At 46.9% G+C, this 26764-nt stretch overlaps 1 protein-coding gene across 5 annotated transcripts in view; it reads left to right on the top strand.

The window, feature by feature from the left end:
* The window catches only part of OXR1 (oxidation resistance 1), a 1544927-nt gene that overhangs the window by 1111909 nt on the left and 406254 nt on the right, over positions 1–26764 (top strand). For all 5 annotated transcript variants that reach the window (XM_078686888.1, XM_078686887.1, XM_078686886.1 and 2 more), the window contains one exon: positions 7252–7423. In XM_078686888.1, coding sequence (XP_078543014.1) covers positions 7252–7423 — 172 coding nt within the window. The remainder of the gene's footprint in view (positions 1–7251; positions 7424–26764) is intronic.

Genomic DNA, 26764 nt, shown 5'->3' with positions numbered 1-26764 from the left:
ATATATAAATATCTCCTACTGGGAGATATACAAAATGCACACAATACTTTACAAATAAAACAACTAAGTAGCACGAATACACAGTGGTCATCGGGGGGGGGGGACCAAACCAAATACTAAAATAGAGGGATGCAAATTGTGACCCGAGTCAAGACTGTACCCAGAGGATGTAGTAATGCTGGCGACCCAAGGAACCACCCGAGGTAAGTAACTAGGAACCCCCTCGGAGGCCGTGTGCAGAGTGGGAACACTGCCGCGTGCTGAATTCAAGTGAACGGGTAAGTTGTAATTTTAAAGAAGAAACTTTCCCAGTGGACCCTGAAGAAACCCAGTGGCAGGCAGAAGGTTGGAGAGCCACCCCACACATGGATACCCTAGGAACCGGGATACTTACACCAGGGAAGCCGGGTGCATAGGTGCGAATTGGCATCAGAAACCGTTGTCAAACTCAGTGGAGGACTTCAGTAAGATGCCGCTGCCGAAGAAGATGAAAGTGTCTGGTGGAACCCAAAATTGGATTAAAGATGAGAAGTACCTGCAAGCAGAGAGGACAGAGTCTATGACATTGGGGGGTTGGTGTCCGTCGGGAGCACCAACAAGCCTTGGCAACTGCAAACAACATGGAAAGCAAAATATGTGCAGTGTCTGGACCAGCAAGGTCCAAGTGACTCACCACAAACAGGGATGTCAAATTAGGCCCTGAGCAATCAGGGGAGCCCGCTGGAATTAGAGAAGACCCTTGAGAGGACCCACAGGCTGGAGGCCCTGGAGTCGTGAGAGGACCTCGAGGAGCTCACCAAAGATGGAGGCTCAAGGTGCAAGAGATGCGGTGAGGACGAAGATCTTGGTCGCAGGAGACGCTTGAGGTAGAGGCTACTTGGAGCCCGAAGATATCTGAGGAAGAGAGCCAACAGGCCTTTGCAATAGCAGCTTGACGCAGTGCACAGGAGTTCAGTTCCTGCAGCTCCGATAAGAGATATCGGCCTCAGACTGGGTGAGAAGACAGTGCAGGCCTAGAGTGAATTGAAGAGCAATCACCTGTGTTGCTGAGCCTTTGGGAGTCCGTGGGAGCCCAGGATCAGCAGACGGGTCAGCTTTGTTGCGGTGCCTGCGGATGCAGGGAAGTGAATCCTTCCCTTGAAGGGAGATTCCTTCAGGGGTCTGGATGCCCACAGGCCTTAGGAGGATCATGTATAGAGCACAGGCACAGACATTGCAGCAGATTTGGAGGACGACAAAGCCATGAGCAGCTGGAGTCTTCCCAGTTGTAATCTCAGTGCTCAGAGCAAAGTCCAGAGAAGTCCAGAGTACCCAGATGGTTGAAGAAGTGGTGTCTTGATATGAATCTGGCCCCATGACAAATCTAGGGACCCACCCACAGTAAGCCCTTAAGCACCCTAAGGAAAGGGTTGGGACGATTGAGGGTCGCCTCCTAAGGGAGGGGTCCGACAGTGGGGCAGATACCCCCATGTCCTTTGCCCAGTTTCGCACCAGAGCGGGAGCCAACGGCTCCCTGAGCTGGTTTGAACTGGAGAATGCAAGTAGGAAACCAAATATGCAATTCAAGCAGACTGAGTGGCGCTGGCAAGCGCCGCCACCTTGTCCTAATACACTACGTCCTGTCTGGAAGGTGGTCACACCTCCCTGTGGCAGGATACCTATTGTCCTGCCTTCTTCTGCTCGAGCTTGGCTCAGCAGCAGGAGGGCAGAATTGTCATAGTTTGCTGTCCGGGTCTGTATGACTGGTACCGGGAGCACTGAGGGCCACCCGGAGGAGCTATACATTGCATGGATTCATACCTCTCACTTCGATTACGGTGTGAGTGTATGATTCCAACATGTTTGAAACCAAACACGACATGGTTCGTTCCAGCCAGTTTAGAGATTATCATCGCATAATGACGCATGGCTTCTCTATGTATCTTAATGCTTGATGCACTTACAACCTGGGAGAATGTAATCTGAAGGTTGTGGGGTTGTTCTGCTCATGAAGAAGCAACCTCACACTTAGAACCGAGGATCCTGACTTCAGGATTGAAAGGCCTGCCTTAGGGGTGACGTATAGGTTACAAGTGCAGTGACCTCAGATATAAGAAACGTATCTCTGTTGTAAATGGTGCTAGCACCAGCTAATACAAATGGCAGGCCTGTAGTCACAGTTTGAGTGGTCTCGCATGGGTGGCATAATACATGCTGCAGCCGATGGGAGACCACTGGTGTACCTATGCCAGTACCATATACTAGGGAATTATAAGGGTACACCAGTAGCCAATCTGGAATGTACCCAAGTACTCACCATAACCAATTTAAGGGAAAAAGCACAGAGACTAGGGTCCTGATTAGCAGGATCCCAGTCCGACTAGTCAGAAACAGCATAACACCAGGCAAAAAGTGGGAGTAATCATAAAAGCAGATCCTACTTTCCTTCACCTCCAATCAGGAGGTCCGAGGTGCTGAGAAGCGACGCCCTGTGTCTAATATAGTGAAACTTTCAGTTGATCAGGGAGGAGACTCAAGCCAAGGATTCTGAGCCTTGAGGTCAGCATTTGGGTGTGAGGACTCACTCCCATGGAGGCCAGCTGAGGGCGTCAGGTCCAGTTGGATATGGTCACCTGGAAAGCGGTAGAGGCATCTGGGAACTTGTTGTGTCCCTGTAGCTCAAACAGGAGGTCAGCCAACAGGTCTAGACTTCAGACAGCAGGGGAGGCCTTCTGAGTATTATCAGGTCCAGGAGTGTTCTGACTTCAGGTTCTGAGCGTGCCACTTTTGTATCCAGTGCCAGCCTGTGGGTGGGGGCACTCTCTTATCTAACCCTAAAACTAGATGTTCCCTTTTCAATGGGTTTGGATGAAGTCTGTGTAAGGAAACCGAGCGGGCAGGCCCAAGTGTGAACTGGGTTTGCCAATGAGAGGGCAGGCATCTTCTGAAGTCGGAAGGGGTTGGATACAGCTCTTAGGCTACTCTTTGAACCTTAGGAAGGGGTTGGGTATAATGACCAAGGCCAGTCTGCTCACAAAAGGAACACTCATCCCACACCCAAGGCCCTTTTGTTCACGGTCTCAAAAGAATACACATTACACCACTATAGAGCCATTAACAAGTCAATTGACCCTGGACACTGGCAGAAAGGCACATTTAGTTTAGGTGGAAAAATGCCTTCTTTCTCAAAGTGGCATTTTCAAAATAGTAATTTAAAATCTGACTTCACTGTTAAAGAGAATTTAAAATGACATTAAAAATGAGTGAGAGAAGTATTTTATAGCTACTCCGATACTGGATTTATCACATATTAAATGTAATAAGGTAAATCAATGTTCGTCTATGAAAAACGCCTTTGGGGGTTTTTGACTGCCAGAACATGTAAGACTTAACTACACATGTCCTACTTTATAAATACCATGCACCCTGCCCTATGAACTTTTAGGGCCCACCTTAGGGGTGATTTAGAAGTACTAAAAAAGAGTCTTGGGCCTGGCAAAAGGGTTATTTTGACAGGGCAATACTGCAGTTTACAGCTGCACTACAGGCTGCAAGGGCAAGCTGGAGTCATGTTTTACTGTGCTACTGTAGTGGGTGGCACAATGAGTCCTGTGGCCCCCTAGTAGTATTTAATTTACCGGTCCTGGGTGCATGTTGTACCATTTACTACGGGCATATATTCATAAATTAAATATACCATTACCACTTTTACCGTGTTTGGAAGTGACACTACTGTTATATTCCATATAGGTACCTTATATAGGCACAGGTAACATCACAACCGTTCACCTATATTCTTCCCTACATTACATACATAATAGTTCTTAGGTACTGACCATTTACCTAGATATGACACTGCATTCAGAACGCAGGTTTTTCCCTAGCTCAAATCTCATATATTATGCATGAGGCTTCTTGGACGCACAGCAGGACTGACATCTCCTGTATAATATCTCTGTATAAAGTTCAGGGCCGACGTCATCCTTTAGGCCGACACAGTAAGACAGGAAGGTAGGACCCCTGGGGAGACCGATCGGTATAAATACATCATGTCTTGCTTAGAGAGACCGAGGAGATCGTGACTTCCTGGCTGACACACTGATCAGAGACACTGAGGTTCCTGCATTCAGACGCTCCAGTTAGCAGTAGTCTAAAATCCCTTGCGCGGTGTCCAACTTGAGACCAGAAGGGGTTCCCACATTCTCTCATTCTCAGGTAATGGGGTGGACTAGATCCTAGGGGGATTCTTGGCATAACACCTACACAGATGCTAGGTACATTTCAGGTACATCTAGTTAGGGAGGCATCGTAGGAGTACACACTTATTATCATGTATTCTGTATACTTGTATATATTCATGATTACCTCAAGATGGTAGAGCTATACCCTCGCTTCACTTTTGTAGTATTGCTCATCATATATCTCTGCTACTATCTAATGGTTGTTGCAGCTCATCTATTCTACACTAGAATAACAACTGTTCAAGAAATTGATATGACCAGCCTGTTTATTCTGTGTATCTCTGAGACAAACTAAGTGAGCACTAGTAACTTAGCGAAAAGTAGTACATTGTTTCCACGATCCTGGGGGATCAGGGTTGTCATGTTCTGAGGTTGCCAGAAACTATTCTCTCCCCGATAAGAGGAGATTCTAGTGGCACTGTGAGTTAGCTAATGCAAACAGGCTAACATATCTGGTAGGGGTGCACAGAATCAGTCCACCACCAATTCCTCAGTTTGTGTTATCCAAACACGCAGATTCTGTATAGGTAATATAGAAACTACACAACACCACAGGTACTTTTCTCCAGGACAGAAAGACTTGAGTATGCTGAGTCCAAAAGTCAACAAAAACTAGTGTAGCAAGAATAGGGGAGTCAAGGCAACATTCTGGGGTGGTACCACCAAAAAGATGGCTAATTTCTAACACTTATCAACTCCAGGCTTTGTGAGAGCCAGGTTATTTTACAAATGTTTTCCTAGGATAGCCCGCCTGCATGGAAGAATGTTATGCTGATTGGCTTTTTCCTCCAATCACTGACCCTTGAAAGAGACACCTGTTGATTTCTCGTGATACTCGCAAGTGACTACAGGAAGGAGTTGCACTTAGTTCTGGCAGCTTCATGAGAGAAGAAGGTGTGGCTGTAGCATGCAGCTTTTGAGTCAGTCTTGAACAATTCTAAATTGGGCCCTAAAGTTTATTTCAATTAAACTCTCTTGCCTGTAAGATTAGGAGGTTTATTGGCCAGTGCAAGAATGGACATTGTTAAAAATGAGTATTTGAATCATTTTATTTTTAAGTTACTTTGTTAAAAGTAACCAATTCAGTACTTGATTTGAGTTCTTCGGTGGATTTTATCTTTTCTTGGGGTCAGGACTTGGAAGCTAGAAGTCATTTATGTACGTTACATGAATTCGGTATGTTTATCCTGTGCAAAGGATAAATTAAAGTGTATGGGAGGTTTTCTACAAAATACCTTTAATGAAAGTGGATTTCTGTCTGTTCTGGCCTATCGTTTTTTGAACAATCTGATAAATAGATGTAACAAATTTTTTTTTGTAATTCCTCTGAGCAGACGGCCTTACTTGTGTTTTGTAGCTGTGGGATGAGCACCAGAACCTTTTGTTAGCAAAAATATGTGAGCCCTAAAAACGGGAAATACTTTACAATTTTCAAACTTGAATGTGCTATAGCTAGTGTCACGGCCATCAGGATGATGTATGCATTTTACCTCTCATTCTTCTTGTAATCTGTTCAGTTCAAGAGCAATGTCAAAATTAGCTCTTGTGGTGTTAGACTCTGCTGGTCTGTGATTGAGGGCTGCTGACTTGCCGCTCAGCGATGTATATTTGCTAGAGGTGGGATTGGGAAGCCATTGAACGTTCAAACCTGGTGCCTGGCTCGGCTCGTTGTCCTCCTAGACCCTCTGACCCAGACCGAGCCAAGCATTCATGTGGGTTGTGCTCTAACCACATGGGCAAAGAATTAGTTAAAAGAGCGAAATAATGTCCACTTTGTGGCTGAATTGCACGATGTAAACCCTGAAGCCTTGCGACCAATCCCTGTTTCCTCTCATGACCAAACTGTGTGATCCCAGGCAAATGTTTTACTCCAACGAGCCTCCTTCGTCTTTATTATAACATGCGAGAGCACCTTTAAAAGTGCTCTGTACAAGCATCGCTTGTGTTTCACTCTGTAATGTAGCTCCACCTATAATAAGAATATCGGCCACATATAGGGGGCACATGTCAGCGGACTTGCCTGTTATCTCACTAGTGATATTGTCATGGCGCGAGGGCGCATGCATTTTTATAAGTTCATGCTTAGAAACGTTCGCTGTCTCATTTAATAAATACCGCTCAATGCAGTGGTATAATCTGGTGGACAAATGTGAAACCTTTTACTAATTTAAACGGATGCTTTTTTTTTTTTTTTTACATGTTTAAGACACTATCATATCCTGCTTTTACATGATATCTGTTAATTGATTTACTGGCGAAATAATTCAATGCTCGGTTCGTGCACTGGCTTTTAGAGCCCAGCCAGACCCTTGGCGTGGCAGTGCCTATTAATTTGTTGCCTCTCCCACCTCTGATATTTGCGATATTAATTCAGCTTGCTTTTGTGGACTTTTCCTGAGGTGGTACTAAATAAATAAGCCATTCGGTGACGACGCGCGTAGCATCTCTGGACATTATACACTCACTTGCAGTTTTCGTTTTCAGAGCTATGTTCTTTCTTTAAAACATCTGTTCACTTTCTTACACCATCTGTACATTACATTAAGACGCTCAGACACTTTTCCAAAGAATACGTTCAGTTTAGATTATCCCATTTTTTTAAAGCAGTATGCGAAGGAATACGTAGGTTAATTCGGACTTTTTTAAAGAATTTTTTTTGCATATTAGACTTTGGTCGCTCTTGCGTGGTTACTACTGGGATGGACTGATGGAAATCTGCTATGTTACAAAAGCCCTCTTTCATACAGTATACAGAAGAGGCCGAAATAATAGGGACCAGTACCACACAATCTTCATAAATAGCAGCAATGCAAGCTATGTACTAGTCTAATCTAACAGATTGTGCAGCCCTAATGATCTAGCTTGTGTTGTAAGATCTTCAGCAGATCATGATTCTGAAGTTCAATTGTGTTTTTCTGCGGCCCATTCCTTTACTCGGGTGCGAAAAGGTTGAGCTAGACAATTATGATATTCCAAACACCTATCGGCTGAAATTTAATTTGTGCCATCCATGTCTTTTTCTTCTGTTTAGGTTCTCAGTTATTGCCAAAAGAAAAAAGAAGGCCTAGGTCTCACAAGTTTTTATGTTTAAAAGTTGGAAAGCCAATGAGGAAAACATTTGTTTCCCATGCAAGCGCGTCTATGCAGCAATATGCACAGAGAGATAAAAAGCATGAATATTGGTTTGCCGTTCCACAGGAAAGGTAAGAATGCATTGTGCTATGGAAGCTGCTTTAAGCACTGTTTTTTGTGTGTAACTAGTAGAGAAAGCTGTTTTTGTTATTTCTGGGCTAGGAAACAGCGCATATTTAATGTTTGAAAGACTGTTAGCTCAGTACATTGGTTCATATCATTTACTAAAGAAGTAAAATAGGAAGTCCATCTCGCCCTCCTTGATTGTATGGTGGCGAAACTGGTTAAGGTGAGCCCAAAGGCATAGCACTAATCATAATCATTTTAATATATTTTATAACCTCTCTTAAGCTTCATTGAATTATATGGTTCCTGCTAAATATATAGGCGTATTCTTCAACTGGTTGGTGTTCTGGGAACAGCAGCTTTAGCCAGGAAGTGATCTGTGGGCCCTTATGTACCGGGAATCAGAATTATTTAGGCGTGCAACAACACACACATTTCCTTAGTAATGTTTACAGTGTGAATATGTAAATGCCTATTTAGTCCTTTTTGTCAGGTGCGACTGAAGATGATTCCCTTTCATGAAGCAGTGTTCTGATCAGCATTTCTGCCTACTCGCCATCTTAGTAATGGTTCCAGTATATTTTCTGCAAGGTGCTTTCTGCCAGTGAGGTAAATAAAGCTTTCAGGTGAAGTTTAACCTTCTACGAAGCCCTTAACACAGAGGCTGGCGGGGTCCTATTACAACTGAAGCAGAAGCTGGCAAGGCCCTATTATAAGTGAGACAGAAGCTGGCGCGTTCTATTGTAACTGCTTGTTGGCTCACAAATGGATGACTCCAAAGCCATTTGCGTTTCCTTGTCTTTCCTACTTCTCAAGGCAGCGTATTGCATTGTGTCCCCTCTCATGTATAATATCACTGCTGCCCACAGGACTTTTGCTAATACACCTGTTTGTACTCTGTGCTTATTCTCCTGTCACCTGTACTTAAATATATTCATACTGCACCGTTTAAATAGTGGTGCCACTAGCCCCATAGTTAATTGGAATACAATCCGTGCATAGTCAGAGATGCTGTCATCTATAATCTCAAAACACACAAGATGATGGACGGAATGTTGCACAATGGCAAAACATTCACCCCCAGTCACAGATCTGGGTTTAATCCATCGTTATTTTGCTCACCAAGCCACCCCAGTTCAGACATGGCCATACGCAAATCAGTCTTGACCCTGTGCCTCTTGGGAACAGTCCAGCCCGAACTGCCAAGCCATGTCTTCCCTGGACTGGAATCAAGCATCCTAGGACCGGTTTCTGGCTATCAGCCGTCTTCAGCCAGGATAGCTTGACTCCAGTGGCTTAGTGAGCACGGGACCCACGTCTGGGCATACCCTTCCCACATAGGGTGAACAGCAAAACACACAAGATGATGGACGGAATGTTGCACAATGGCAAAACATTCACCCCCAGTCACAGATCTGGGGTTAATCCATCGTTATTTTGCTCACCAAGTATAGCTTGACTCCAGTGGATCTCTGTACTGGGGTGAATGTATGACATTGTTCTGCATTCTGTCCATCAACTGTTGTTTTTGCATTTGTCACCCCGTGTGGGACGGGAATGCTCAGACGTGAGTCCCGTGCTTTCCACGCCACTGGAGTCAAGCTATCCTGGCTGAAGAAGGCTGATAGCCAGAAACCGGTCCTAGGATGCTTGATTCCGGTCCAGGAAAGACGTGGCTTGGCAGTTCAGGCTGGACTGTTCCCATGAGGCACAGAGTCAAGGTTGATTTGCATATGGCCATTGTTGGACTTGGGCCTTGTGGCAGGTTCACCCCTGAACTTTTTGCCTTCAATTATAGTGATTTCTGGTCTTTGCGCACTTTGACACTGTGGCGCAGTGTAAAGTGCGTGCGCTCCTTGAGTGCGTGTGTGAGATAGGCCTGCCCTCCCATAGGAATGCATGGGGAATGTATGTGTCCCTGGTAGTTCCTGATGCGTGGGGAGTGCAGGCTCGAGTTTGGTATGTGTGAACTCGTGGGAGTGAATGCTGCGCAACGGTATGTGTGGCTTGTATGTGTCTAGAAGGGAAGTACTACTTCTGGACATTGAGATATGTGTGCTGTGAGGGTGCTGGAGCGTGATTGGCTGGGGCTGGCTGGCATGCCAGGCTCCAGGAAGTCTGGATGGGTCTGCCCGGTGGTGAGTGTGAGATTAGCATGAGTGATGTGTGGGAGGAGTGTACCTGTGTCCTGGATGGGCTGGGTTTTCCCCACACAATGCTGGCTCCGCCCCCCTGTGGTGTGACTGATGACCCAAGCCCTGCCAGTGAATAGAATGGGTGGTTGGGCCATCAAGAGTGCTCCAGAACCAGCTGCGACTGGTTCTGCCCCCACCCTGCACCTAAAGACAAAGGGAAAAGGTGTATAAAAGAGGGGCTGTGACCCCATGAAAATGTTCTTGTTTGCTGCTTGAATCTTGCCAGGGGCGTGCTGCTGCTTGGGCTCAGGGATGGCTTGCCTCCTTGAGCCCTGCCCAGCCCCTGGACTTCTGATGACCACCTCCTGAAGGACTTTGTGGCTTTTTGTGCCTTCATAGCGCTGGGAGCGCTCTCCTTTGACCCCTGGTGCATGAGAGCTTTATTCTGTGTGCCTAGCGCTGGGCGAGCGCTTTATTTGCCTTATAGCGCTTGAAAGCGCTGTGTTGTTCCCTAGCGCTCGGAGCGCTTTATTTTGACTTTTGCCCCGATTTTCGTGATATTCATGCACGGGTGCCACCCCGCTTATCAGAGCCCTAGCGGGTGCCACCCTGCCATTTACGTTGTATTTCGAGGGTGCCCACCCCTCGCTATGGCCCTGAGAAATCACCGCCGCAGCCGCGGGCAAAACCAGGAAGTCAGGCAGCATCGCGCCTGACTGTAGGCGGGACTTCCGGTCTGCCGGAGGAAGTCCCGCCCGCCGCCGCGCTGTGATTGGCCGGGGCGCCCGGCCGGAGAAGAGGAGCCCAGAGTCTTGAGGGCTCCACTTTTCAAGTCCCGGTCCCGAGATGGGGGACCGGGTGAAGATGCCCCCCTCCCCTCCTGGAGCCGGATGTTGCGTGTTGGGGCTCCCAGGAGGGAGGGGAGCCCCAGAGGCGAAGTCCTGCGCTGTCCCCGGAGAGGGGACACTGAGAGAATGGACGCCCGGAGCCCGGTAAGGAGAGGGGCCTCGGGGCTGTCCTGATTGTTCTTCGAGCGGCCCCACATGATAGCGGGCCGCTCCTACGATGTGGCCATATCTGTCGCCAGGGGCAGAGTGATGCCTAGAGCCAGAGTGGCCCCCACCTGTTTTGGCCCCATTCGAGTCTTCAGAGCCCCGTGGCTCCAACGAAGCCCCCATTAGTTTCAGAGCCTAGATTGCTCTGGGGGCACAGCTGATCTCCAGGCCTAGGGGGCTCCAAACTGCACCTATGTTTCTTCCAGAGCCTAGAGGGCTCCCAGTTTGTGCAGTTTTGGTTCCAGAGGGCTAGTAAGAGCCCTGTCGCCATTCTGTTTTCAGCTGCCCAGCAAGTAGTGGGCAGCTGCACCGTGTAGGTCTTTCTTTTCCTAGGGACATGTACTTTGGATCAGGAGTGAGGCGCACTCCTTCATCCCTGGCCTTTCCCCAGCTGCGCAGCACTTAGTGCCAGCTGCAGCGTTTAGGCCCCCTGTCCTGTCCCTCAGCTGCCCAGCAAGTAGCGGGCAGCTGCTACGTTTAGGTCTTGGCGCAGTGGCGCAACCTGGACCCTGGACTTTGATGTAAGTTCATGTTACTGTGATTTCTGCACAGTGCTCTTTGCTGCACCTCTGAATGTGTTGTTGATACATTATGTGCCCTGTTCCTTACACCGCTGAACGTGTGTCGATGCGTCATGTGTTCCTTACACCGCTGAATGTAGGTTCTGCATCATGTGTTTTGTCCCCAGGTCTATGCCCCTACTTGTATTGTGATACTGAGGTGGTTGTTCTTGCTAGTGCAGGTGGTGCTAGTAAGGTCCTGGTTCCCTGCGTGACCTGTTCCTAGGGTGGTTAGGATTGCGTAGGGGGTACTTACCAGTTACCAGTGGGTACTGGTTGTGTGCTTGATGTCTTATCTTGTATTACAGTGATCTTCTGTTATGTGATCCCAAGGGCTTGATACTAAGCTTGCCCCCTGACCAGAGTCCCAGGACCAGTGGACTCTATTGTGCCTTCCCTGCCAAATTGCTGGGACTTGTCTGATCTCCCTTGGCCCCTGGGGCCTCGCTGAAGTGTGCCTCGCTCGTTCCCCTCGGAAGCTCGTGCCGGCAGCCCGTCCAAGCCTCGAGCAGCGCCGCTCTCCCCTGAGCCGCGCCGCTTCGCTGGGTCGCCCGCATCCTGCCTCCCCCTCCTCTTCTGAGCCGCACACATTGGTCGCCCCAGAGAAACGCTTGTACCGTGCCGGCAGCCCGTCCAAGCCTCGAGCAGCGCCGCTCTCCCCTGAGCCGCGCCACTTCGCTGGGTCGCCCGCTCAAGCTTACTAAGGAGGTCACTCGCATTATCCCGTGCAACCAGGACGGAAGGTATTGTCTGATAGGCTATGTTCTAAGTTCTAGGCCTACAAGTATTGTATTGTTACTTCTAAAAGTGCTGATTCCTGACAGTGGTCCAGGTGGCCCTGTCTTGTAAATAATCCCTTGTAAATTCTGCCCGTGCCTCTGGCACATTGTAAAGTGTGTTTTATCTAATGTGTTTTGGTGTAATACAAAGGCTATTTTTATATAACCTTGTGTGGAGTTTCCTTTGTGGTGGGCCTTTGGGTGTTGTTGCTGGGGTGCGTGCGCTAATACTTAACTTACATCGCCTCCAAGTTTAGCCTTGCTGCTCGCGCCACGTTACCTAGAGGGTGAGTAGGGGTTATCTTGGCGTGTAACTCCCTTGCCCTGACTTGGGGGTGGTGGTCTCTGACTGACTTTGGCGAAAGCCCTGGCCAGCCAGGGATCCCATTTCCAACAGCCATGATGTCTGAACTGGGGTAGTGTGGTGAGCAAAAAAACAATGGATTTAGGCCCAGATCTCTGTACTGGGGTGAATTTATGACATTGTTCTGAATTCTGTCCATCACCTGTTATTTTTGCATCTGAAATACCATAGATGCTACTTGCAGTTTCACTGAGAATCCAAGCAATTTTATTTTAAAGTGGTCATCTTCGGCCTCACTAGTGCCCCTCAAAAGTGATGATGGTGGTTGGTGCTCACTTCTGGAGGTTGGAAATACCAGTCTTTCTATACTTGATGACTGGCTGCTGAAGGCGGGCTTGCCTCAAACAGATGCAAACAATCTCCAGACAATGGCCAATCTGACTTTCTGTCTGAAAGTCACACCTGACACCTTCACAGAGACTCCCTTTTATTGGAACCATCCTTGACACGCAGAGCGCAAAAGATCTGCTGGCGCGGCTTCTGGACCACAATTGGGCCAGAGAAAAACGTTGCTCGCTGCTCCCTGCCCCACCCACAACTAGCAGTGAAGACTTTTGCATCGTTCTCCTGGCTGGGAAGGTCATCTCGGAGACTCTGGGGTCTGGCGGAACCTATTGGAGCTGCCGGCGATTTGCTTGACATTGAAAGTCCTCCTTCAGTCCAACAAAGGGATCTGGGAGCAGCACCGCCGCCATGTGGTATTGCAGCAGGAAGAAAACAAAAGCTCTGAGCATTCACATTCATTGTACCAAGGACCATTGGGTGTACGGTCAGATTTCTATGATTATTTTTGGGTGATGAAAAGAAACGTGCAGAAATGAACCATCTCTAGGTGGATTGTCCCATGTATTGTGTATCTGAAAGAGACTTTTACCCACAGACTCCTTACCTTAGAATTATCCCCAGAACTCTGGATACGGAAAATATTTGTGAGCAGTACCACTGCGCGCCTGTAAGTTGGCATTGATTGGCTCTGCATATCAATGTCTGCACCAGATGTGACCTGCGTATTGCTTATATAGGTGCCACCCCCGTGCGCTGATGTCGGATCTTTTCTTTCTGCGCCAGACAGCACAGATCTGGAAAGAGCTACCCCTTTGTAAGTTTTTACTACAAAAGTCTCTCCTGGTGTGGCTCGAATGTCATCCCAGGAAGCTGGTTTCAAGCCCTTCAGCTCCTGTCACCGACAACCTGCACCTTGTGTTCCTGTGGTGAATCGAGCACGACCACGATCCAAAGGCCTGCTCCAATTTCTCTGCCATGAACCCAATGTCCTTGAGAAAGTGATCCCTCAAGCTCCAGGTGGCTTGACGTGTGACACTGTGACGACCTAGATCCCGTTCGAGAGGAAGGTCACAGGACTGGTCATGGAGCCTGAAATCTTCATCACACTCAGTCGTTGGGCCACTCCGGTAAGTCCCATAGGAAGAAGAAAAGCAAGAAGTTGACTTTGGCCGACGAGACAAGGGAGCGTTGGCATTTGATGCAGGGCTCTGCGGATGAGCCAGCTCCTTGGTCGGCTCCACTCGTCCCTGAGTTTCTGGGAGCCGGAGTGACCCCGTTCAGTTTTTGGAATTTTATGATGCCATGCGCCTCATATGAGTGGCGTGCTCTCTCCGGCTTGCTTATGGGTCCTGTGGGTTCAGGAAGGGCCTCTGCTGGATCCATGCATTGGCTCCAGCCACAGTGCCAAAGGGGCCCCTTAGATCCATGGTTAGATTTGGACCGGTGCTGGTCGTGCCCTCTCAACCTTCCCCGACAGCGTTCTCGATGCCGATACTCCTGGCGATGTCATCCTGATCCTGATTCTGATCCCCGACACAGAGCAGGATGGGAGTCTCCGATGTTGACTCCAGGGCTGATTAGAGCCATGCCTTCCAAACTTAGGACCTGACCCCTTTTTTTAATGGGCTGGGTTTTGGAAAGAGTCACTTAACCCTGAGAAATACCAGCACTTTGACCCTAATGTGGACCGGCGTGAGGATTTGGCAAAAGCCGCGGCCTGGACACTAATCCAGATCCTGGCATGATTTATCCCCTATCTACAGATGAGGGAGGGTCCTTCTTAGTGATAGTGAGGAGGGTGTCCAAGGTGCTGGACCTTACCCTGAGCTCTGTGCAGTCAAGACTGTCTTGTCGGAGGTAATTCAGCTGTGAGTGTCCCCCTCAGCACTGCTTATCGACTTTAATAGAGCCCTTATTGGCACTCCTGCTTGGGACCAGGTCCAAGGACAGGTGCTGCTGTGAGCAGGCTGATTGCCCGCTGCCTTGCTCCAGGGGACCCCAAGTTCCTCATGCAACACCCTGAGAGCCTGGTGGTCCAAGCCTCCAACTCCCATGGCGCTTTCCCTTTCACACCCCCGGATGGGCAATCCAAGAGGCTGGACACCTTAGGGAAGAAGATCTTTTCTTCCACCAGCCTGGCACTGCGGTCGGTGAACAGCATGTGCCTTTTTGGCCGCTACTTCCATGATCTTTTGAAGATGGTTGTGTAGATGCTGCCGACGGTCCCGGAGCTGGCTGCGGTCGGTCTCTCACAAGCTGTTGCTGATGAGAGAGATGCAGCCAAGTTCACCATTCATTGTGGACTGGGTACCACCGACTTGCTGGGCAGAGTGATTTCATCGACAGTGACCTTACTGCTGTTGTATAGCTTTTTAGGATCCGAGCAAAATTTACCGATTCATGCCCTTATATAGGTACAATTCACATTGCTCTTATATAGGCATAGAAACCATAACCATATTTAGACATAACCCATCCAGTCCAAATACAGGCATGGCTACTTTCACTCGTTCCAAAAAGCCACAACGATTTCTTGGAAAACTCTGCTTCAGCAGTCAGGGACTGCTTGAATATTGATTTGTCCAAGAACTACCATTCCCTTGGGATTCTTGGATGACGTTATTATGCCCGGCTTTACATCAAACTAGACACCTTCAAGGTATAAATATGCCTACACTTGCCCTAGCAAACACACAGTGGTTCGGAGCAGCTCGACTATTTACTTGCCTGACGCAGCTCGCTTCAGCAAGTGCCAAAGAAAGCCGACCCTCCAGCTGACGCGGTGATCGAGAAGCTGTCCTTTCTCTCTGTGAGAATCCAGCTCCAGTGTTTCCAAGCTCCCCTCGCGGGGTGTTGGGAAATTGCGTCCCGAGACAGAGATACCAGACCTCCTTCGTTCTAAAACCAAGGTACGGAGCTGATTAGACCCTAAGAGAAATCTTGGTTAGATTCTTGGCAAAGAAAAACTAAACCTAAGAAAGCTACACCACACTTACTTCTTCCCTCGTACTAGACTTAGGTTAGGTACATTGGGGTAGGTGTATTTTAGAAGCACTAGTTGAGTACTTTTAGCCTTTGTTATTTATGTATGAATTTATCTATGGTTTAGAAACCATACAATGCTTTTACAGTATTATTTTATAATACTCTTCTTACTATACGCCTTATACTTTGCAACCAGTATTACGATTGTAGCAGTTCACTTTACTTGCATGAGAAAGAAGACTGTTCAATAAATCCTTTTATTGAAAATGCCCGTCTTTCTATTTCTCTGCCCCTCTGATGAAACAAAGCATGCACGATTGACTGAGTAAAATATCTATCTATTGTTTCCATGACTCTGAAGATACGTTTATTCTTGGGGAAACAAAGTTGTCATGTTTATGCGGTTGTCAGAAACGAATCCCTTCTTGTTTATTCAAGAAAGTTTCTAGTGACCTCTGAGCTAGCTGGCACTCACAATTAAGTCTAATATATTCGATAGAGACCTAGTCGACTTAAGTCCTACGTCACATCTATAGGCTATATTATTCCAATGCACAGAGCCTATTGGGAATATAGGAACTACACTACACTGCGCCATGCCGGGCTGCGGACAACTGGCTTTTCTAGGAATGTCCTAGCATTGCTTGTGGACATGCCCTTTGATGGCTCCTGTCTCTTCGTAGATGAGGAAGAGTCAGCTTTGGAATGCTTTCGGAGCAGCAGGGCTGTGGCCAGGTCCTTGGGCTTTTCCACAGCCACTTGCTACTCCCAATTCACCTTTCGTGGCCACGGAAGGGGCTTTCAGTCTCGTCTGTACACATGTAGCCACCGCAGGGTGCAAGCTTACCACCCTGTGTGGCATAGTACGCAGTACCCACAAGCCTTGTGGGTCGGGAAGCCAGAGTTAAAGCCAGTCTGAGCCCCCATACCGCTGGAAGCCCAGTCTCTAGCCATTATAGTCTGCCCCCTTATCATGGGCATCTATTGGGTGGCAGGATCCGCCATCACCTGCACCACTGGTGGTTTATAACATCAGACCAATGGGTTTTGCAAATTGTCCAGAGGGGCTACTCCCTTCCTTTCGACAATACCTCTCCACCCATGCCACCTGCTTTTGACAGGATGAACGGAGGGTCAGCTTTCTTTGTTCCACCAGGAAATTATGTCTCTCTTGGCCTAGGGAGCCATCGAGAGGGTGCCAAAGCCAGAGGTAGATTGTGGTTGTTATGCCCACTACTGTCTGGTGCCCATGAATGACATAGGCCTTTGTCCTATCCTAGACATGCATCCTCTCAATTTCTTTCTCATGAAAGGAGAAATAAAAAAATGCTTACTCTTGCTCCGGTCTTGACTGCCTGACCCCGTTAGACTGGATGTTGGGGTTGGACTTGCTGGACGCATATTTCCACATAACCATCCTGTCTTCCTGTAAGCATTACCTGCGGTTCACGGTAGGCCATGAGCACTTTCAGTTCACTGTACTCCTCTTTTGCTTTACCAGCACCCCTTGGGTGTTCAACAAGGTGATAGTGGTGGTTCTAGCTCATCAGCAGAGATCAGGGGTGCCAGTCTCTGGCTGTTGAAGGTGGACCTCAGATTGTGGTCTTCCACCTCCAGACTACAGTGGACCTTCTGCATTTGCTGGGGTTCACTATCGACATGCCCAATTCTTACTTGACTCCCTCTTATACGCTCCCTTTCATCGGGGCTGTTCTGGACACAGTGCAGTTTTGGGACTATCCTCCCAAACAGTGAGTCCAGGATATGACACCAATGTTTTGGCCTCTAGCATGGATTTAAGTGAGACTAACTCTGAGGCTACTGGGCCTCATGGCCTCCTGCACCCTGCTGGTGACAAATGACCGATTGCATATGTGGGCTCTGCAGTGGGACTTGAAGTTCCAGTGAATGCAGCATCAGGGAAATCTGTCCAACATGGTCCAGATCTCCGAAGGAACTGCAAACGATCTGCAGTGGTGGCTTACGCACCGCTGTCGGTTCAGCGGCAGACCCTCTTCCTTCCCCAAACAGATATGGTAGTGGTGACAGATGTGTCACTCCTGGGATGGGACCGCCATCTGGCAGAGGTGGAGAGCAAAGGTCTCTAGTCTCTGGGAGAATTGGTACTCCACATTAACCTTCTTGAGCTACGGGCGATCTGGCTGGCAGTAAAAGCCTACCTACCCTCCATAAAGTGAAGGATAGTGCTGGTGTTCTCGGACAACTCCACAACCATATAGTACTCCTACAAATAGGGTGGGGTGGGGTTGTTGACCCTTTGTCAAGAGGCCTTGCGTCTCTGGACATAGCTGGAACGTCGGCATTTCCCCGGTGGTTTAGCACCTTGGGGGTTCTCTGAACTCCAGGGCAGATTAACTTAGCCGAAGATGCCTAGCAAGGTCGCAAATGGTGTCTCCATTTGGAGGGGATGCAAGATCTATTTTTAGCAGTGGGGAGAGCCTATCTACCCAAAGTGGTCACTCCCTTTCATGTAGGCCAGTCCATCAATTTTCTGACCTTATACGCTCCACCACATTCCACTAAGGAAGAGGAGCGACTTCACGTACTGGACCCAAAAAGAGTGTTGTTCTACTTTGACCACATGAAAAGAGGTCCGAGTAGATGACCGACTCTTCGTCTGATATGTTAGAGTGGAGAAGGGAAAGGCTATGCAAAAGCGGACCATCTCTAGCATTAAGATCTGCTGTGCTTTGGCCAAGAAGCAACCCCCTGAAGGCTTGCCGGCTCATTTTACTAAGGCTGCGACCACTGCATTAGCATGTGGAGTTCCGGTCCTGGACATCTGCCAGGCTGCAACGTGGGTCTCTCTGCACACATTCACAAAATACTACTGCCTGGACAGTCAAGTCCATTAGTACGAGAACTTAGCCTGTTCTGTCCTGCATGACTTCCTTGTGTGAAATTGAATTTAGTGCTTGCTTTCTAAGTTGTACTCCTTTTGGGCCAATGCACATTGAACCTCCTCACCCTGAAACTGTATTTCTGGTTCTGGTACGGTAAGTGAACTTTAAGCCTTCTCAGTTCGACTTCCTTATTCCACCTTTTTCGCTGACTAAGTGGTAGTGTAAAGTCGAGCAGCATTCCTACCAAATGTGGTCATGCTATTTCATGTCGGGCCAGCCATAATTCTTCTAACCTTCTTTGCGCCGCCAGATCCCTCGAAAGAGGAAGAGAGACTCCATTGCTTGGACCACAAAAGAGCACAGAGCCTTAACCCTGGTCGTACCAAAGAACATTGGGGGACGATCAGCTCTTTGGGGGGGGGGGGGGGTTCTAGTGCAAAGCAATGCAGACCATCTCCGAATGGCTAACTCTCTGCATTAAGATAGGATATGCATTAAGTAAGAAGCAGCCTCCAGAAGGTCTTGGAGCTCGCTCTACCAGAGCTAGTGCTTCTACTGCTCCGTTGGCACGTGGAGAGCCTGTCCTGTAGATTTCAGACTGCTACATGGACATCATTGCACACTTTAACAAAGCTCTACTGCCTTGTCATTCAAGTTCGACTAGACAGGCATTTTCTCTCTTCAGTCCTGCAGGACGTGTTGATCTGAGCCATTCCACAGACGCACCATCTTGGGAAGTACTGCTTTGGCATCTATTCACAAGGTGAGGAATCTGCAGTTACAAGTATCAAAACATGTTACTCTATCTAATCACAGATTCCTCCCCACCCGATCACATCCCCGTTGTGGGTAATGGTCTCCTTTTCAGTCTAAAAAAGGTCCAAGCTGAGAAATCTGTACACTGATTATTCCAATTTGCTCATCGGCTCTGCAGCTGAAGGTGTATATTGACTTGTAGAAGAACGGAATGGAATGACGTTGATGTGGAGCAGCACAGCACCATCTATTGGCATGCAGGAGTACTATTTTTTGAGTTCCTGAATCTCGCACCTGGGGGTAAGTCATAAGGGGAGGAATCTGTAGTTTGATAGAGTATATACCATAGAAAGTATTTTCGATGGTAAGTATCATGTTCATCCCTCCGAATTTCTATAAAATGGACACAGGGAGTGCTAATTTGGGTAGATCTGTAAATACTAGCATCACATTATTTGAGAACAACTGTCTCCCTCCCTCTAACTGTGTGCTTTCAGCAGTGCAGAATCTTGTTTGGCTAATGTCAGCGGCCATTACAATCAAGTGGGGTATTGGCACCCCTTTCTGATGGACATTTGTAACTGCGGATTCCTCACCTAGGGAGGTTTCCCAGGCTCTAAACTGAAGCTGTACACTCTTGTAATAGCTCCTGCGTGCTGATTGGTGAAACCACCCGCATCTGTCACACCTCTGTCCCGTCCCGCAGAGCCTGATAAGGTATCAAGTTTTTGTGCTGATTTCATTTCCTCTTTTTCTGCAACTAAGGGTGTAATCTTGATGATCTCCGTTCCTACAGATTTCACCAACTCCTCAAATTCTTTACAAATTTTAGAAGCATGCAGGAATAAAACTCTTGTAGACAGCAGCTTTCAGGCTGTGCCACGTGTCAGTAGCAGATGTGGGTGATGGACCAGAACAACCTCTCTTTTTGGTGCCTTGAGACCAAGCTCAACTCTAAGTCATGCAACAGATGTCCCTTGATAAGTCTAAAATTAATCATTGAATGAGAAGCCAAACTTCGTTGTAGAAAGTAAAAGGTTGGTTAGTCTCAACTGAGGTCACCCTTGTTGGGTAAATCTAAGACAAAGTCAAAAAGATAACTGAAGACAAAGTCAAAAAGATAACTGTAGGACCAGTCCTGGAAGAATAGCTCCTGAATTTGGGGGATGTCCCTGTCAGCGGTCGGGTCACCATTACTGACTTCAGTGTCAACTTGAACCATATATCAAATTTGAAGATGATGTGCTCCAATTTTCTCACCCATATTTGACTCTGTAGCAAGTTACAGCCTTCATTGATATCATGCTGCAGTTCAAGTTTTTTCCAGCTTCCTCTGCTGTACCTTCCACCCTCCTGTACCTCTTGGATCTCTAGTCAGTCTTCCTCTGGCTGGACCTTCCCAAGCACTGACTGGGCATAGTTGTCCCATCCCGCCAGTAGCACTCGGCTGCGCCTGTGCCCCTCTGGTGGCGCAGGCTCCAGAATCTCCCTCCACCTGGCACGGTCCATGATTATGGGGAGGTGCCAGATCTGGCTCAGTCTTCAGCCTCGGAATCATCTTGAGCTAAAGTCTGCCCCAAAGTACACAATTACCGAGGCCATGCTCAAGCTGATGAGCACCCTCCTGTACTCCCTTTGTCTTGGAATCAATATTTTAGGATGTTGGAAGATTTTGGGCATCATATTTGGGTGCCTTTGAAGGCCTCCAGAATGTTGCAAAAGCTGGATGGCAATGAAATCGATAATTTACACTCACCTCATTATATGGACCGTGGCCTTTACCTGCAAACTGCCAGAGGCTAGGATCCCTCTCTGTAATCTTCACTAAATCCCACTTTTGGGCCTTCTGCAATAGAGTGTGGCTCCTTTGCTGTGGTGGTTTTCATGACCGCGGAAGTCCTGGACGGACTCTCCATTAAAGAGATGAAGGCTATTTTCACAGACATTTTGCAACTTGGGTCCTTGATGCCTTGGTACGATTTCCTGATGAACTCTGACTTGGCAGCTTAGTCAAAACCATTTTAGCTCTGTCTGTGAGCCTCCAGATTGTGAGACATCACATGCCATTTCCAGGTAAACCAAAATTTTAATACACAACTCCGGAAAGCTTTGTCATACAAGCTTTTGTGAGTAACTTGAATTTGAAAACTTTATCATCGTCAAAACCGATTGATACTATGGGAATAAAGGCTCTTCCTCTGATGGTTTGGCAATATGCACCCTTAACATAGTTTGCCACAAGGGTCATTATGCTTGTGACATTTTGGATCATTGGGGATGGCCTGGCCTTTGATGAATCTCAGCTTTTTAGTAAGAAGGCTGAAACAGCATTGGAGAAGTTTAAAGACTTCTTTGCGTCAGCCTGCTCACTGTGGTTACTTTCTCCTGCATACCAGTTTCATCAGCTAAATAAAGGTTTCAGGGGATATTTGAGGGGTCCTACCTATCTCCAGTGACAGTCCTCACAGCAATTTACACAGACTTTTCACAATGGCAGTGGTTGGGGCAGTAGCAAAATTTGATGCCGGCAGCATTTTAGTCCTTTTTCTCTTCACCTGACATCACTGCAGAACATCTCTGGTTCAACCTCCAACCTCATTTCCTGACCGGGGGCAGCATCCGGTATTGCCTGCCTTACACATGTTCTACCCCATTAGACCTGCGATTTCTCCAAATTATCAAAGTTGGTTAAGCTTTTCCGTTACTGCACTCTCTTCTCCTGTTTCCTTGTGGCTGTGGGAGGATCATTCCAATATTCTGGCAAAAGAGATGATGCTACTCATCAGAGATCAAACTGGCACCCGAGGCAGAGAAACACAGGGATGTGGAATTTAATAAAATATCTACTTGTCCATGGGACAGATTGTTTCATAAGTCTACTTGTCCTGTAACAAACTTCGCTTCTCCTTTTTGTCCCATGTGATGCGGAGAAAATTTATGGCCGGAATCTCATTATATAAAAGCTCTGAAGTAGCCTCTCTGATTATGCCAGGGTTCCTTTCATAGTAGGGTTCAATTCTCTTATGTTCCATGTTTCTGCCGATCTACATACTGGGGCTGCAGGAGCCACAGTTTCAGGGTTGGAATACCCTTTTGAGTCTGCGCAAACCTACTAACTTGCATGTTTTAAGGGGTTTCACCAACTCTTCGCCTATCTTTGCTCATACTGGGAAAGGTTGGAAATGTACTCCTGCCAATGGCAGACAAAACTATTACCAGGTTTGGGGAAAAAAGCGGTTGGATGTAAGTGAACTTGTAAACACTCACGCAAGAGCAAATGTACACCTGCATATTTGCTCATGCTTAAATGCAGTTCAGGAATATTTTCTAGGAGTACTATTTATTGGCCTACTTGTGTAAAGACTTGTGAATTCACAAAAGCTGTATATCTACACTTAATGCAAGCACATGAGTGTACTTTTGAGACTTGATTTAATAATTGAGCCCCCAATTAGGTCTGGCGTTAAAAATGACCTTTTGTGTTTATTAAAATTCTCTTACTCTCTCTCTCTATCGGCAAGCTTCACTGTGTGACAGCATTCTGTTCTTTCACAAGGAGAATATCAACACAGTAGTTTTATTCAGTGCCAGGAACTACTGTGGCAATGTGTGCTTTTTGAGACCAAAACAATTTTTACTTTTTCCAATGTTTGTTATAATGGTGAGGGCCCAGCAGCTCCCACACCAGTAAGGTTTTACAAAAACCATTGCAAAACAAGTCACGCTTTGACAATACCAAAAAGTCTAACCAACAATGTCAGATCCGACTGGCTTTACCAATGATTGTTTATTTTATTCCACATTATCTTATTAAAACTGGTTACATTGCTTTTCCATTATGAATATTTTGGGGAAATACTAGCATACATCAACACATTTTACTAAATGATGCTGCAAAGAAATGGTATCTAACATTTTACAGTAGTTCAGCGAAATGTTGTTGCATTTTTCTGTGAACATTTTATTTTGAAAGCAAAGAACCATCAATCTTGCTTTCAAGCTTCTGCAAATATTTGCATCTAATCAGAGAGCAGTCTGGGAGTATTACACATAGCCTCATATTGCTAAACATTGAAAACGTGTGTACACATTTTTATACTGGAACCACGATCAGTAGTGCAGTCTGAGCTTACAACATTTACTTTAAGTGCTCACCCCAATAATAGAGGCTTTGCATTCATTATTAAACCATAAATAAAAGTTTGAACAGCATTAACTCATGGACACAAATATTACCTTAACTGCAGGTAATGTCTTTTCCTGGTCCATAATCTGGTGCTGCAAACTGGCAGCCAAAGGCTTTATGCTGTAGGCGGTTGGGCGTATTTGTCCCAAGGACAAAATACATATGAAAACCTGTTGGCCTTGACCCCAAACAGTATGTCTGGGCATCAGGCTATAGGAATTCCACATCCCTGAGAGAACAGGAATGTTACTCTTAGTTCTTTATGGTCCGGGTGACTGACGACAATTTTGCCTCTCAGACTCTTGATCACCTTCCTCAAAAAGGAAAAACTTAATGTTGACAAATTCTATGATTCTGCTAACCTTGGCCACAGATGATTGAGTGGTGTTCTTGAGCGTACAGGATGTGTACTTTCATATGCGCGTCCTGTAGTTCACTGGAAGTATCTCTGCTCTGTGTGTGGTCATAGTGCTTAGAATTCATCTTCCTTCACAATGGCCTTACATTCTCCCCTTGGGTATGCTCCCCTTGGATCTTTATGAAGATCTTGCCACTGGTAGTGGCACTTCTTCACAGGTCAGGGATACATATGTTCCTGTACCTTGACAACTGGTATATGAACGTGGACAAGACATGACTAGCCAGACAGCAGTGCTATTATGCAGTATTGGGATATTGTTGTACATAGACTTTGTCTCTTTTCCCCAGGTTTGTATTTCCTTGATGCTCCCTTGATGTCACTGTATGTTTACCAAGTGACATCATAGAATGTTGTAGTTATTGCTTAAGCCTACTGACAGTTGGAGGCAGGCTGAGGGACATGGAGGTCACTCCTGGTGGGGTCTCTTAATTATTATCATAAGAACTGAACCTGTAACCATCTTGAATAAAACTACATAAATATATTCCTGACTCAAGAACATCCTTTATATACCACAGATATCTTTCATAGATTCACATGCCTGAATCATTCCCTGTCGCCGAGGCGGTAGTCCCACTGTGTGTGTATATATATATATATATATATATATATATATATATATATATATATATATATATATGTATATGTGTATATATATGTATATATATACACAAAAGCAGTGCCTTAGTAAGAAAAGTAGTAGGCTAAAAGAAATTAGGCCCAGAAGGCCCAAAACCTAGTAGCCTATATACCTCATAATATGAAAAGACCTGAAAATAGTTCCAACCAATCAGCTGCCAGCACCCTCTAGAACCTTCCCAGCAGAGGCAGTTCTCCTCAGATTTTCACCACACGTCGTGTGGAAGTGAGTCTCCCTGAGTGCCCAATCAGTTTTCTTCATATTCTCCTTCAAGATGTCAGACAAGAAAGCTCCCTTTAGAGCCTGCAGGACCTGTGATAAGAAGAGGGTCCATGTAGATGATCAGCACAAGGACTACATCTACTGTCTACATCCTAACCATGTTGTTAAGAATTGTAGAATATGTTGTACCTTTCCTGCCAAAACCATCAGAGACAGGGAAGCAAGGGTACTTTTGCGGCTGAAATTTTCATCAGCTGAGGAGGATGACAAGGCCTCAACATTTAGCAAGAGAGCTAGATCCCGTGACAGCTCTTTGTCGGAGGGAAGGAAGCACCTCAAATCCTCTCATGGAGCTTCTGACCAGTCAAGGAGATCTCATCTCTCCTTCTGGATCAGCCTCGTCTCCGTCCTCGAGATCTCCAGGCCTTCAACTACCAGAACCGTGAGTAAAGCCCAGGTGAAGACTCTTTCTCTGGTGTCTTCTCATACGATATCTGTGGCCTCTGCTGCTCCTCTTTCTTCAACTACGGTCTCTACCATGGCTATTACCTCACCTATTGTGTCTTATAAAATATCTACGTCAAAAAGATCTTCTGTGACCAAGGAATCGTCTACTAAGAGTTCCTCATCTAAACCTCCGCCAACGACAACGTCGACGTCGACTTCGTCGACGACCGTTCCCTTGTCAACGTAGAGCCCGTCTAAGACATCGTCAACGCAGACCCCGTCGACAAAGAGCCCGTCGACGACAACACAGTCGACGACCATTCCGTTGATGAAGAGCCTGTCGATGACGACTCCGTCGACGAAGAGCCCGTCAACGCCGACTCCGTCGGCGACGACCCCATCGACGTCGACGTAGATTTTGTCGACGACAACACCGTTGACGACCCCGTCGTCTGCGACACCGTTGACTAAGACGGCCCCGTCGACGACAGAGCCCCTTGATGACGAAAAGTTCATCGACGAAGGGTTGGTCATCAGCGATTCCTCCAGTGTCTCAGACGACGCCTATTTCCTATACTCACTTCCAGTTGAAAACCTACCACAGACAAGACTACACCAATATTTCTCCATTATTGCCATCGATGATAAGTTTGATGAGGAAGATGAGGAGGATCCTTTTGGCATAGCTCACCATCCCTCAGAACTACAAATAAAATGCCAAGATGAGGACGACGAAGATTACCAAGAGCATTTTATCAGGAAGATCTCTCTACCCCTTATCACAGGCATCCCAAAAGGGCTTTACATCAAGGAGAGACCAGTCATCTTCTTCCTTCTTTGATACAAGACCTACAAGCCATGTTGGCTGATTATCGACAAAGGTGTCCTTCAGAACCAGCTATTCCCGTTTTGCCTTCCTCACCGGTAGTCATACCAGCACCAGTACTGCCGTCGGAGGTTCCTACTTCCCCAAGGCAGCCCTCTGGAACAGCACCACAGGGGCACCAAGATACTTCATCCTCGGACGAGGAAGGAAGGGAGGAAGGTGAATTACCCGACAACAATGGTGATGGGGACCCCTGGGATAACTACATCTTTCCCATGCCCTCGCCTGCTATTCCTCGGCCATCGTATTCTCCTCCTGAGGATATTCGTGGCTTCCACAACATCATGCAACGGGGCTGCAACAAGATTCGAATTGCCAGTTACTATTGAACAATCTAACTGTTTTTTGCATGATTTTAAAGAGGGTTATAGAAAGATAACAAGAGTGATTCCAATTATAGACTACATTTGGAATGAAGGTCTTAAAATAATGAAAACGCCTGCCTCCATACCTGCAGTGCTTCCAATGATTGAGAAGAAATACCGAGCACCTCCAGATACTCCATCTTACCTTATAGGTCATCCATGCCTGGATTCAGTCAGATCACAAGCTGCTCAGCAGAGATTGAAGAATCCGGCCACCCCAATTTCAACTCTGCCTGATAAGGATGGTAGAAGATTGGATCTCATAGGAAAGAAATGTTCGAGCCATATGGGCTGCAGACCACACACTATAGCATTAGATCACCATCTGGTGGTGGGCCCGGGTGATTACACTTTGTTGTTGTCTTGGAAGAGTCTTTGTCTGTTGGATGACTCCTC

Source organism: Lissotriton helveticus, chromosome 4_1 (assembly GCF_964261635.1).
Source record: "Lissotriton helveticus chromosome 4_1, aLisHel1.1, whole genome shotgun sequence".
In the NCBI taxonomy this organism is placed as follows: Eukaryota; Metazoa; Chordata; class Amphibia; order Caudata; family Salamandridae; genus Lissotriton; species Lissotriton helveticus.
Note: the sequence above shows the minus strand (reverse complement) of the source record. Positions and strands in the feature narration are given on the sequence as shown.